The sequence below is a fragment of the Lampetra planeri genome, chromosome 32, assembly GCF_965212315.1.
Source record: "Lampetra planeri chromosome 32, kcLamPlan1.2.h2, whole genome shotgun sequence".
NCBI lineage: Eukaryota > Metazoa > Chordata > Hyperoartia > Petromyzontiformes > Petromyzontidae > Lampetra > Lampetra planeri.
In genome coordinates this window covers 12,546,282-12,559,479 of record NC_136138.1, presented here as the reverse complement: position 1 = coordinate 12,559,479, position 13,198 = coordinate 12,546,282, and the positions used below count along the sequence as shown (strand labels likewise).

Here is a 13,198-nt window from a genome sequence, read left to right as displayed (position 1 = left end):
AGATGTCTCGTTTAATGAGCAAAATACGTTCCGCGAAGATTTTTAACGATCACCGTGTTCTCATTGAATCCCATGTGTAACATCCTCAAAATGTTCCACCCTTGAACAACGTGAGAAATACCAATTGTCATTTTCAAATAAAGTAATAACACATCAAATGTAGCACTTACCACACGTGAAGAACCGCAGTGCTTGCAGGTGCCTGTCCTCAGCGTCTGCAATTAGCGCCGCCGCCACCCCACACCCATTACAGTACCACCACTAGACCCCCTCCCCATACGACGAATCATGCGGGAACACAGCACAGGAGAGCTGGTAAACAAACAGCTGCGGGCAGCCGTGCCGCTCCCTGCCACCACGGGACGCATTTAATTGATCGGTCTCCTCTCGCAAAGCGAAAATTTTGCTCGTTTTGCGAACAAATTGGTCTAAATTTAAATTGCTCATTATGGGGAATTCTCGTAGAAAGAACGCCTGTTAAGCAAAATACACCTGAATGTATTTTAATGCCACTATTTGCCAAAAATGGTAAATATACGGACCTTCGTATTGGTACGCTGTTTGATATGTTTCATGGCAATTGGTTTATCGGTTTTGTTGCTTTCGTGAAATCACCATCGCCTTGATCGTGTAATAGTTAGTACCCCACCTACCATGCAATGCGTCTCGTGGCGGCTGAGAAATTTGGAGATCCTTACTCAGTGGGGAAGCGATTGCCGACCAAATACAACGTTCAAAATTTTTTATATAGACAATACACGTGATAAACGAGAGGACAACATTTTTATTCTAAAATGTGCTTGAGTCGTCTCTACTTTTTCCACTTCATTTGAATTATTATCTGAGAATAATTACTGTTTGTGGGTGAGCTGCTTCACAACTTTGGTGCCAAAACAACAAATCCCCTTTCAGTAATTGTCAATCTGGTCCAAAGTTTTAACAATAAAAACGTTCTACCACGAGAAAACATATAAAGTGTCCTGGGATACTGGACTGATAGACGGGCAGAAAATGGACAAAATGCTTCCCGAGCATAGGAATCAGCAGTCATTGGATTTCCAAACAAAGCACCTCCAGTTACGTAGCACCCTATTGGCAGAGCAGCTCGCCTACCCATAACCCCTTGCACGACACAGACGCAGTGGCGGTTCCTCTGTGGGGAAGCAATGGGGAGAGATCTCCCTCCACCCCCAAAACTAAAAAAAAGAGACATTTTATCGATATTTTTAAAGTTAGGATAAAAAAAAGCTTGAAAGTTCAGGAAAGCCCCCTGGGAAATTTCTAGACCCGCCTTTGCACAGATGCTTTAATCGTTTCCTGTTCTTAGTATAATTTGTTTGTTAATGAGTTGTCCGTCTCCAACCCGTATTGACCAAACAAGCTCCATGACTGACAATGAGCTGTACATTATTAGTGACTATTATATACAGTAATGTACAGGAAAAGTAAATGTATTTATGATTACAGGCATACCTCTTAGAGCGCTGCCTCTTATAGTGCTGATAAGCGCACACATGGAACTGGTGATCAGGCCGCGTGTGAATAGCCCGACACCGTGAAGGCGATCATCCACCAAGGCAACTACAGGACGTAACTTACTTTTATTTTTATGCCATCATTAAAAGTTCAAATTTTCATTCATAATATGCTTTAATACATTTATCATGTGTACAGTATCATTAAGGCTGTTACCGATACACCAATGAAGCTCTCATATATCGCTCATAGTTAAAAAAAATAGCACTGTCGGTAACGCATCTCCTTTGGAACCATGTTATAGTGACTTCCTATAGTGCTGTTTCGTGTAGCGCTCCATTTATCAAGAATGCATCCTGAGCGCTGTAAGAGGTATGCCTGTATATACTATTTACCTGGATATACTAATGATAACTTAAAGCTTTCGTCACTGCAGGAATTCATATTATTTGGGTCTTTCGGTAAAGTGAACCTATCTACGTGACTTTACCGAAAGACCCAAAGAATATACTAATGATACTAATACAAAATAAATTTGGAAATGCATACATGGCTACTCAAGCGGAGAGAGGTCTTAGGCCTTTAAAATTAAGGAGATGATGCACAGATGCAGGAGACAGTAGAGTAGATATAAACGTGTGTCCGGTGTTACAGGAAAAAAGAGCCATTCACGAGCATCGAGAGTGAACGGCTGAATTAGGTGGACCACACACAGGAAATTAGGTGGACCACACACACAGGAAATGTCAAATGGCAGCTTACCACTGGGGTCCCATGGGGCTCGGCACCACTCGTGCAATCGCAAAAGGGGAAGAGAAAAAAAACCTTGACAAAACTGACCTGCCCATTCAAAATATTACACACTGCTTTCCACACAGCCCTTTCCCCATCCCCCCCTCTCCTTTCCCAACCATCGTGGGTTTCTAGGCCGGCCAACCAGCCGCCACTGCATTCGTCCAACGTCCATCCGAATTCATGGTCCGCTCAGGTCTCCGCTCCCAGCCAACAGCTCGGACAAAACTAGCAGCATGAGCCAGACGACGGGGATGACGCGGCGGAAAGCAGGCGAGCCGGAGCCCACGTGGGTCTGGCTCCGCTCGTCCACGCTGCAACGCGTGCCCACCCAGCCGCTGAAGCAGCGGCACTCGAAGTTCATCCTCCAGCGCGCGACGTCACGAGCCGGGAGTCTCCCACTCACCACGAAGCCACCCCTGGCTCGTGGGACGTCGCCGGCATCACCACCGCCATCCTCCCATGTCCACGGCCGCTGAACCTCAAAAGCGTCGTCGCTCAGATGCAGAAGGGCGCCACTGTCCGGGTCTTTGCGAGCGCAGCGTCCGTTCCTGCGGCACAGCGTCTGGCCACAGAGTCGCGCCGCGGATGTCACATTCACCACGTATGGGCCCAGCCGCTCTGCAATGTAGCTCCGTAGTTTCTCGCAGTTTGCCTGCGAGGGGGCACACCGGCAGACGGGGCATCGCCAGGATCATTAGGCGTGAGAAAGGAGTGGTAAAGGATTCGCTCGCTGCTGCCCGTGATGTAATGGTCAGCACACTGGACTTGCGATCTAGAGGTCGCTGGTCCGATTAAATTAAAACAATTGGGCCACTTTCTTAAACCGCCACCCCCCCCCACCTCTGTCCACCCAGCAGTATAAATGGGTTCACCACAGCTAGTTTATCAGCAGATCACGAGTGGAGGAGTAGAGTTTGGGTTTTCCCAATCCGTTCAAGATGTCCGGCCAGCGTATAAAAGTTGGCCATAAATACCTTCCAGAGCGGCTCTCTAAAGCCCCCTCTAGTGGGGGCCCTTGTGTCAGCAGTGGCGTTAACAAGTAATTGCAGGGCTGTGCAGTTTCCTTGAACTGTAATTATAATGATGCCATTTATTTGGAAAGCCTAACTGGGTATCAAAGCCTCCTTTTCAGGATGGTCCTCAATTGGGATGTTCTCCCAATACCCAGCGAACATCCCACTTCCTGTGCTGCCCACTCAGATGGGTTCACCACCACACCTGCAGTACTGCCATCTCCTGGCCACCTCAACCCTAGCAGGTTGGGGAGTTGCACAAAGCTACGTGATCAACCAATACTTGCCTACAAATGACCGGATTGCATCTGCCACTGCCACACCACATTCCAAAATGATTCCAACACTTTAATTCCGCGTCTTTCAGTGAAAACTCACCCCAAGGCACCTTACGTTGATGCACATTTTGCACAAGTTTCTTATCTGCTCATTATGACTGCATTAAACAACTCACCACACATACACTGTGCACAATGAACATTCTTCACAACAACAGCCAGGTTTCGAAATGAGACTTACAATTCGACAGCTTTGCATCACCATAGGAGTATTTTGGGAGCACATTTGACAAAGATTCACCTGTACCAGCCAAGTGGTTTGGTGGAAATGTCAGGCGATAAAAGTCTGACCGTATCAGCCTTGATGGGTTGTGCAGTGTAATACGTTGAATGATATTTGCAGGTGGAAGGCCATGGGTTTCCTTAAACCTTAGGCATCAAGATCGTCAAATTGATGCGTGCTCTCACAGGGAGCCATCACTATTCCTGAGTAAGTGGTGTGCCATGCTTTATTACTCTGAAAAATATTGGAACAGCTGGATTTTGAACAAGCCGCAGCGTGTGCAAAGTTGACATTAGAAGACGAAAACAAATGGCGTCTACTTCATGAGAAACTTAATTTGTCTGTTTGAGTCGGTCGATCGCAACGCTGGCGTGATTCGCGTCGTACAGAGTTGAGTTCAGGTTCCTTCTGACCAGGAGGAACCCATTAATAATTAGTTACACATCGCCAATGATTTTTTACTTAAGTAAAAAAGCCGTGTGCTACTTTTTTTCACGAGTAATACAATGAAGTTTTATAATTGCCTAGATGTTGCTGTTGCTACGTGTGTTTACCAATTTATTCATTTGCGGGTAATTTTTGTGTTAGGATGTTTTGGCCGATACATGTCAATTTGTTTTTTTAGCTATAGGAGGAAACCGAGAGAACCTGGAGGAAACCCATGCAGAACACTGGGAGAACATACAAACCCCACACGGAAAAGTTCCCGGGTTGGGAATTGAATCCAGGTCCTTCTTGCTGAGAGGCACCAGGATCGTTACAACTACGCCACCCTGCCGCCCACTCATCTCCTATCGCTGTAATGGTTCGAGTTGGGAATTTGTTTGTGGACGCACCCTGGAGCGAGCGTACTTGATGTCTCCCCACAGGATGACTCCAGCTGCCCCCAGTGCTGCGCTCTCCCCGATGCTGTGCTGCAAGTCGACCTGTAAACACAGAGAGAGATCGGCCGTTCACAAGAGGCTCCAGTGAAACGGATTCTATGCATTGCAACAGCTCTCTTGACTCGATGACAGTCCCCCACCCCACAAAAGTTCGTCCGAGACGAAGGATCAACCAGAACAACCCCGTAGAGTCCCCCTGCTGCAGGCTCAGTGCCCCTTTATTCTGTTTAGTGTTTGACATTAGTTTAAACTTTGTTTGGTGTTGACTGTCAAGCCCCCCACCCCCACCTAGTGTTTCTACGTGCCCCCTTTAGACAAGATCACGCCGCAGAGTTGCAAGGCACAGAGGGCTGCACAGCGTGCGAGCGGAGCCACGGGAGAGGCAGATCTCTCGCCTGCTGGCCCTGTGCCGCTGCTGCTGGGATGACTCGCGAATTCACTCAAAAGAAAAAATTAATACTTTTAAAATATTTATTTTATTAAAATAGTGTGTTATCTCTGCTATGAAGGAAACGGCCAACACACAGCCTTAGGAAATATCTATAGTAGGCGAAATTTCGCGCAATCACGATTATATATATGTTTTCGTTTCAGGCACTGTCCTTGGCGAATGTGTTGAGTTGTTTTGCAATTTGTGCCAGTGCACCACTACCAACGTAGTATCGAGTCGTTATTGGTGCGGTCCAGTCACTCACACGAGCGTAGTCGGCTCTGAGATAAGTGGTGAAGATTTCCCATTCCCATAACAAAGCGTCTGTCTTAGTGTTGTGTGGTAAAAGACAACGCTGAGGCAGGTCTTCAGGTAAGGGCTTGCGCCGCTTTATTAACAAAGGGAGTGAGTAACCACCAGGGGTCGGTGTCCTACACTGGGTCCTTCTCTTGGACCCTTATCTCTCTCTACTGCTAGTCGGCTGGCCGTCTCTTCGGGCTCTCTCGAGCCAACACCTACCTACCGACCGAGGAGAGCAGCACCTTCCGTAACTACAGCCACTTCTTCAGCTCTACCCCTAGCTGTCTCTCCAGCTCCCTTCAATCCCTCTCAATTCTGGACTCCCCCAACGACCCCGCTTTTGTCACGGGGCCCCCCTTAAGTACCCCTAGGTTACATGACCTCATCGCACCTCACAGCACGAATGACGTCACGTCCCCATATTACTCCTCTACATTACCCCCCCGTGAAAAAAATCAACCGACCCGGCTGTGAATGATATGGAAGCAGAGCCCCGTTAACCTGAAGAGGAGACAACAACGGATAACAATGATAACAAACATGTGAAGCGCATGTGAAGGTGAAGTCGTCTGCGGGGAAACCGAACAAGAACATTAGGGCAGTACGACAATAAGGAAGGCCATCATCACGGCGATGGCTGGAGGCCGATGACAAGGGTCCCAATGGCCATCATCGGAACCGAACGCTCCTTGACCGCGTGTGAACTGCAGGTCCGCTCCCATGTGCGGTGTCGGTCATAGGGAGAAACAACGCGCCAGTTGGCGACCGGCTCGATGTCGGGGCCTCCACAGGAAGAGGCGTCGCCTCAGGAACTACTGGTGGGGGCTCTGTCGGCGCACACACAGGGCAGATATTGTGCTCAACATCAAGACCCGTGCGGCCCGATGTGTCGGACGAATCAATCACCGGCCGCTCAGGAAGTGGGGATGAATCAAGGAGGCTAGGTGGTACATGTCTTTTCAGCCGCGACGGGTGTACGATTCAGTGCCTGTGACAGAAACGAATGCGAATACATTGTGGGCGTTGGACCTCCACGACCTCAACAGGGCCTTGCCAAGGGTGGTGCAATTTAGGGGATGTGCCAACAGGTACTTGGGGGCAGGGGAGCCACGTCTCTGCCCCTTTTCCCATGGAAGGCCGGAGGCCTGATGTTTCGGCAGGTGCTTGTTAGCCGCCTGCCGGCTGGCCGAATTATACACAGCTGCCTGCTGTGCCTCGCTCAGCCGGTTGAGCGTGGCCTTCATTCGAGCGGCCACTGCAGACCCCTTCCTCGAGGATCCCAGGTCCATCTGTACCTGAATCGGGGGTTCCGTATCTCGGCCATACATTAGATAGAAGGTCGAGAACCCCATTGAGGCATGAGGGGCCATCCTGTACGCGGCCAGGGCCCCCGGGACGAACAGGTCCCAGTCCAACTGGGACGTGCTCACCTGATGGCAAAGCATAGACGTGAGGGTGCGGTTTAACTGTTCAACCATGCCATTGGACTGAGGGTGATAGGGCGATGTACGAATTTTCTTGGTGCCAAGAAGGTCACAGACCTCCTCAAGCAGTATTGAAGAAAAATGTCGGCCCTGGTCCATTAATAGTTGTTCTGGCGCACCCTTGTCCAACACATAACCCTGCACAAAGGCCTCGGTGATGGACGAGGCCGACTGGTCTGGCAAAGCCACGCCATAGGCCAGCGCGTGAGGTACTCGACCCCAACTAAGAGATATTTGTGTCCCCATTGGGACATCGGAAAGGGGCCCAAAATGTCAATTGCCACAAGTTCATTTACACGAGCAACCCGGATGGACTGCAGCGGGGCCCGATCATGGCCAACCGGGGCCTTCCACCGTGCACAATCATGGCAACCTTTCAAAAACAGTGCCACATCACTCTCCACACCTGGCCAGTAGTAGTCCCGTTTAAGGGTCAACAAGATCGTATGATAACCCAGGTGCATAAGTTTCTCGTGAATGTCAGGAGTCAATTTTCCTCACAAGCCAGTGGGTACCACCACGCAATAGCACTCCAATTCAGTATCTCAACACATGAGGAGGCCGTCATGCACAACCAGACCCGCCGATGAAGCTGAGCCCCGGGCGTTTATCCCAACACGGCGTCATAACTCCAACAAAGAGGAGTCATCTATCTGCAAGTTGGACCACACCTCTTGGGAGAGGCCCAGGCCAATGTCCGGAGGTGGGGCTGCTTCGGCCGTTGCAACCAACTAGGCCGCGGTGTCAACCGGGGTCCTACAGCGACTGGAACCCAGGGTACACGCGCACCCGCCCTCCGTAGGCAATCTGGACGAGCCATCTGCGTTTCCATGCTGTGTCCCCTTCCTGTGGATGACATTGAAGGAATATTCCTGCAGCACCTCAAGCCAGCGGGACAGCTGACCTAAGGGCTGATCTATCCGCAGGGAATATTGCAGGGCCACATGGTCAGTTCGAACGGTAAACCGCCTGCCATACATGTAGGGCCTATACAGCTGCACAAAAACCACAATGGCCAGCAGCTCTCTCCGGGTCACACAATACCGCTGCTCAGCGGGGAACAACACGCGACTGCCGTATGCAACGACCGCAAGCACATATACATGCCCGTCTGAAGTTTGCCAACGAACATCTGAATGATTCAGAGGACAACTGGGTGAAAGTGTTGTGGTCAGATGAGACCAAAATTGAGCTCTTTGGCATCAACTCAACTCGCCGTGTTTGGAGGAGGAGGAATGCTGCCTATGACCCCAAGAACACCATCCCCACCGTCAAACATGGAGGTGGAAACATTATGCTTTGGGGGTGTTTTTTTGCTAAGGGGACAGGACAACTTCACCGCATCAAAGGGACAATGGACGGGGCCATGTACCGTCAAATCTTGGCTGAGAACCTCCTTCCCTCAGCCAGGGCATTGAAAATGGGTCGTGGATGGGTATTCCAGCATGACAATGACCCAAAACACACGGCCAAGGCAACAAAGGAGTGGCTCAAGGAGAAGCACATTAAGGTCCTGGAGTGGCCTAGTCAGTCTCCAGACCTTAATCCCATAGAAAATCTGTGGAGGAAGCTGAAGGTTCGAGTTGCCAAACGTCAGCCTCGAAACCTTAATGACTTGGAGAAGATCTGCAAAGAGGAGTGGGACAAAATCCCTCCTGAGATGTGTGCAAACCTGGTGGCCAACTACAAGAAATGTCTGACCTCTGTGATTGCCAACAAGGGTTTTGCCACCAAGTACTAAGTCATGTTTTGCAGAGGGGTCAAATACTTATTTCCCTCATTAAAATACAAATCAATCTATAACATTTTTGACATGCGTTTTTCTGGATTTTTTTGTTGTTATTCTGTCTCTCACTGTTCAAATAAACCTACCATTAAAATTATAGACTGCTCATTTCTTTGTCCGTGGGCAAACGTACAAAATCAGCAGGGGATCAAATACTTTTTTCCCTCACTGTATATAGCAGGGGTCACCAAAAAGATTTTCTAAATCATGAGCAAACACAAGATCCAGGTTCGATTTAACACCATACATAAAATTCGTGATCTGATCCCATCTGTGAAGGATGTGATCCTTGACATGCAATACCCCGGTGTCTACAAACTAAGATGTGCCTGCGGCAGTAGTTACATTGGGGAAACTAAGCGACATGTCTCAGACCATGTTCCTGAACATAAGGCAGATCTGAAACACGGTAGGACCAATACGTCAGTCAGGACTGATCATTGTTTTAATGTGGTGGGCTCACACGAAATACATTTCTCCAAGACGAAGGTACTCTGCAAACCCACTGGCTATCAACAAAGATTCGTTCATGAAGCCATCCATATATATAGACACAGACACACTTTCAACCGAGAAAATGGGTACAAACTGAACAATCATTGGAAGGACGTTATTAACCAGTTTACATCATAATTGGCTGTGATGTTTCCATCCTACCTTCCGATGTTAGCAGTTATTTTCGACTCTCTGATTTTACATTAACAGGTTCACACTAACATAGCCGCCGTTTACATTGACATGTTAATCTCTTACATTGACATACTAATCTCTCTCACTTTAACATCACAAGCCCCTCCTACTTCATTTATGACCCTTGTGCTACACCCATTTCAAACCTTTAAAACAGCCTGCCTCAGCAGCTTTCCCCCTCTTTTTAAATCCTTTATATTAAGTTCACTTGCTTGCTTGCTTGCGCGCTTACGACCGTGCAAATCTTTCGGTCGTTTTTTAACCCACTTCCCGTGATCCAACCGAGCTGACATTTTGCACACAGACTCGTTGTGCGTGACAATTTATTTTCGTGAAATTGTTTTTCCAAAATTTTCCACTTTATAGGAATTTTTTTTTCATATTTAAATTAAAATACCAATGTGATAAAAATGAAACTCTAACTCAAGAAAAACAGAAATGAATAATACAATAAAACCGATGCCACGCATATAAAGGATTTATTGTGAAAAACTTTGTTTTTACGGGTTAATTTTTTAAATCCTGTATATTAAGTTCACTTGCTTGCTTGCGCGCTTACGACCGTGCAAATCTTTCGGTCGTTTTTTAACCCACTTCCCGTGATCCAATCGCGCTGACATTTTCCACACAGACTCGTTGTGCGTGACAATTTATTTTCGTGAAAAAAATTTTCCAAAATTTTCCACTTTTTAGGAAAAATTTTTTTTCATATTTAATTTAAAATACCAATGTGATAAAAATGAAACTCTTACTCAAGAAAAACAGAAATGAATAATAAAATAAAACCGATGCCACGCATATAAAGGATTTATAGTGAAAAACTTTGTTTTTACGGGTTACTTTTTTCTCCTGATGACAAACGTCGTGATATTTTTTATTATTTTTGTATTAACTTTATTTTCATTTTTTTTTGTTCTATCTATGTGACTTTACCGAAAGACCCAAAGAAGAGATGGCTATACTTTTTTGGAGTGTGGCCTCTTGACATTGACTAAAGCACACACAGCTCTTATCTTCCTACAGCAGATTCCACATGTGAGGAATGATTGAAGAGTACATGGTCTGACATAAATAGTAATTACCAATCTTGATTTGAATGTGTTTTAGGAGTTATTTTGTTCCTGGCTCCTCTAGAAGTACAATGTAATTGGTTAATCGATGTTCTGAGATTTTAATCCCTGCCTGGCAGATTGCTCTGTCTTGCTCCGTCTTCAAATCAGGCGGGTTCCCAGCAAACTCTACTTGATTGCCACTAAACAACTGTTTTCCCTGCAAGTGACCTTTTTGGAGGGCCCTGCCAAGTTGTCTCAGTTGCAGGCAAGCTTGCTGGTGCTGTGTAATCTAAGTTGAGTAATCAACTGGTGATTTTTCACCATTGGGATTTTTGGCCAATACAGTACCAGTACATGAATTTTTCTTTTTAGCTATATATATTTTAAGCTATAAAATGTGTTTAAGTTATGTAACATTAGCTACATTTTTATTATTATTATATATACGAATCCCCTGTGATTGTTGGAAGTGATGTTCCATGGACCAAATCACAAGGAATGCGCTCGATCTCATTGGATATTAGAAGCTAAGCAGATAGTGATCTATTATTTTTCTACCTACGTGACTTTAACGAAAGAACCAAAGAGTATGGATCCCTGCAGTCACGAAAGCTTCAAATCAAGACAATGTAGTAGTACCGAACATTGAACCTTCTTGTTGTAGCTCGCACGCAAATCTTTCAACGTCGGTCCAATAACATGTGAACTTCACTACATTACCTCGGCCATCAGCTCAAAGGTGTAGGCGTAGGCGGGCTGGGAGTACACGAACACGGGCAGCGACGGCCGAGACGTTGCGGCCACGCGGAGCGCCTCCTGCACGCGGTGCCGCACGAACCTCTCGCCGTTGCGTGACGAGGCGAGCGTCCGCTCCATGTAGACAGAGGGGAAGAGCGCCGTGCTGCCCTCCCACAGCCAGCGCAGGTCGTCATTCCGCCGCAGCTCGACGGCCGGGCACCGGCCCGTGTAGTTGAGCGGCCGCTCCTTGTAGTCGTAGTTGTAGCAGTCAGGGAAGAGGTAAAAGCCCCAGAGCGTGCGCGGCCTCAGGCCCCTGGCCAGGCGGATCGTCTCATTCATGAAGGCGAGCGCCGCCGCGTCGAACTCCCTCTGGGCCTGCAGGGACACCCTGGGGCCCGGCCAGTTGGGCCGGCGCTCCCGCACGAGCTGCCGTGACTTCTGGCGGTACACATCCTTCTTCTGCCAGTTGCGCACCCACTGCGGCCGCCACTCCTCCCAGTCGATGACGGCCAGCTGGCCGGGCCCCGAGCTGGCCGCCCGGCGCGCCACGTACATCTCGATGTCGAGCCGCGCCTTCTCGAGGTGGCGCTGGAGGCTGGCGTTCTGCGGAAGGCCACCATTGACGGGCGTTCCGTCCTCGGTGTAGAGCGGGTAGAGGCCCAGGCGGTTGTAGTAGAAGACGGTGACGCTCTGTGCCGTGATGCCCTCGCTGGGACTGGAGGACATGTCGAAAACGCCGAGGTTGAGGTCCACGTTGAACCGCTTTCGGCACTGCTGCGTGGGCGCGTTCCAGACCACGATGAACGGCCGGTTGGTCATCACTGGAGGCTTCGTCTGGTTGAGCTGCTGGGGCTTGGTCGATGCTGCTGCTGCCCCCATCGTCACTAGAAGACTCGCGAAGATCAGAGCTTTGAGGGATATTTCCAAAACGCCAGTGCCCAAGGCTCTCGTGCGAATCATGTTTGTTCAGGCTTCTTGTTTTGAGGTGTCTAGAAATACAGAGCAAAAGAACAGGTTTTAATTAAAGATTGCTCCCTGCCAATACACGGTCCACGTGTTCTGTTTGACCGTAGCGTTAATAATACCTCTGCCATAAATAATATAACTCGTTAGTGCGCGCCATTTTCTAATGAGTACACATGAATTTCGGGATCACTGTGATTCTGAAATTACGCATGTCATCTGGTTTATTTACTTTTGTGTTTGAAGTTTTTTTTTTACTCTAACACGGTATTACATAGTACAAATTCTATAGAAAGTAAGAGAGACGTGCAGGGTTTATGAATATATGGCGATCTGTGGCAGGCCACGCGTGACAAGAATGCGTTCATATGCCCGTTTGTGTCATTACCACAACAATTATGGCACATTTACCCCACAGATCCCCTCACGGCTTTATAGTCCATTAAATTCCTGGTAAAAAGCAGTAATTACAATGTTGTGTGAGTCAGTTTTTTTTATACAACACCAAGCGCTACTTAACTGAATATTCATTACTTTTCCATGAGGCAATCACACAACCATTACGGTAATTCTGCGTAGAAACTCAAATGTTGCGTAAAAATTGGAGCCCTGTCAAAAGTTTCCTATCATTCATTGACTTTTAGTGGCGAGAAATGATCATGCATTAAGAGTGTAACCGACACTTGCACATGAACAAGTTTCAAGTTTGTTAAATTTGTTTAACCAGGTGAGAAGTCGAGACCAGCGGTCTCGTTCGTAAAAGTGATGTGGGGCTTGAGTCTGCCAGGAGGGGGCGATGACTACTGTTGTCTGTGTCATTCCAAAGAATGTGTCATTCCAATTAAGTAATTTGCACAACAGTAGGAGTTGCAAGAGTGCTGAATTATATCATGCACAAGCATACATTTGTACGCGCGTATCTGTACCCAAATCACCAGGAAAGCGCCTGATCTCATTCGATCTCTGGATAGGTGACCACCTTGCGCAAAAGACAGATGTCCGAGGTGTGGTGGGCAGTAGGAAGTA

At 47.8% G+C, this 13,198-nt stretch overlaps 1 protein-coding gene across 1 annotated transcript; it reads right to left on the bottom strand.

The window, feature by feature from the left end:
• Window positions 1-2,449: 2,449 nt before the first annotated feature.
• On the bottom strand, window positions 2,450-12,169 carry LOC144729254 (hyaluronidase-2-like). The gene is made up of 3 exons (XM_078609364.1): window positions 11,192-12,169; window positions 4,682-4,771; window positions 2,450-2,923 (listed from the first exon to the last, which is right to left on the bottom strand). The coding sequence occupies exons 1-3, from the start codon at window positions 12,167-12,169 to the stop codon at window positions 2,450-2,452; spliced, it is 1,542 nt and encodes a 513-aa protein (XP_078465490.1).
• Between the last annotated feature and the right edge of the window lie 1,029 nt (window positions 12,170-13,198).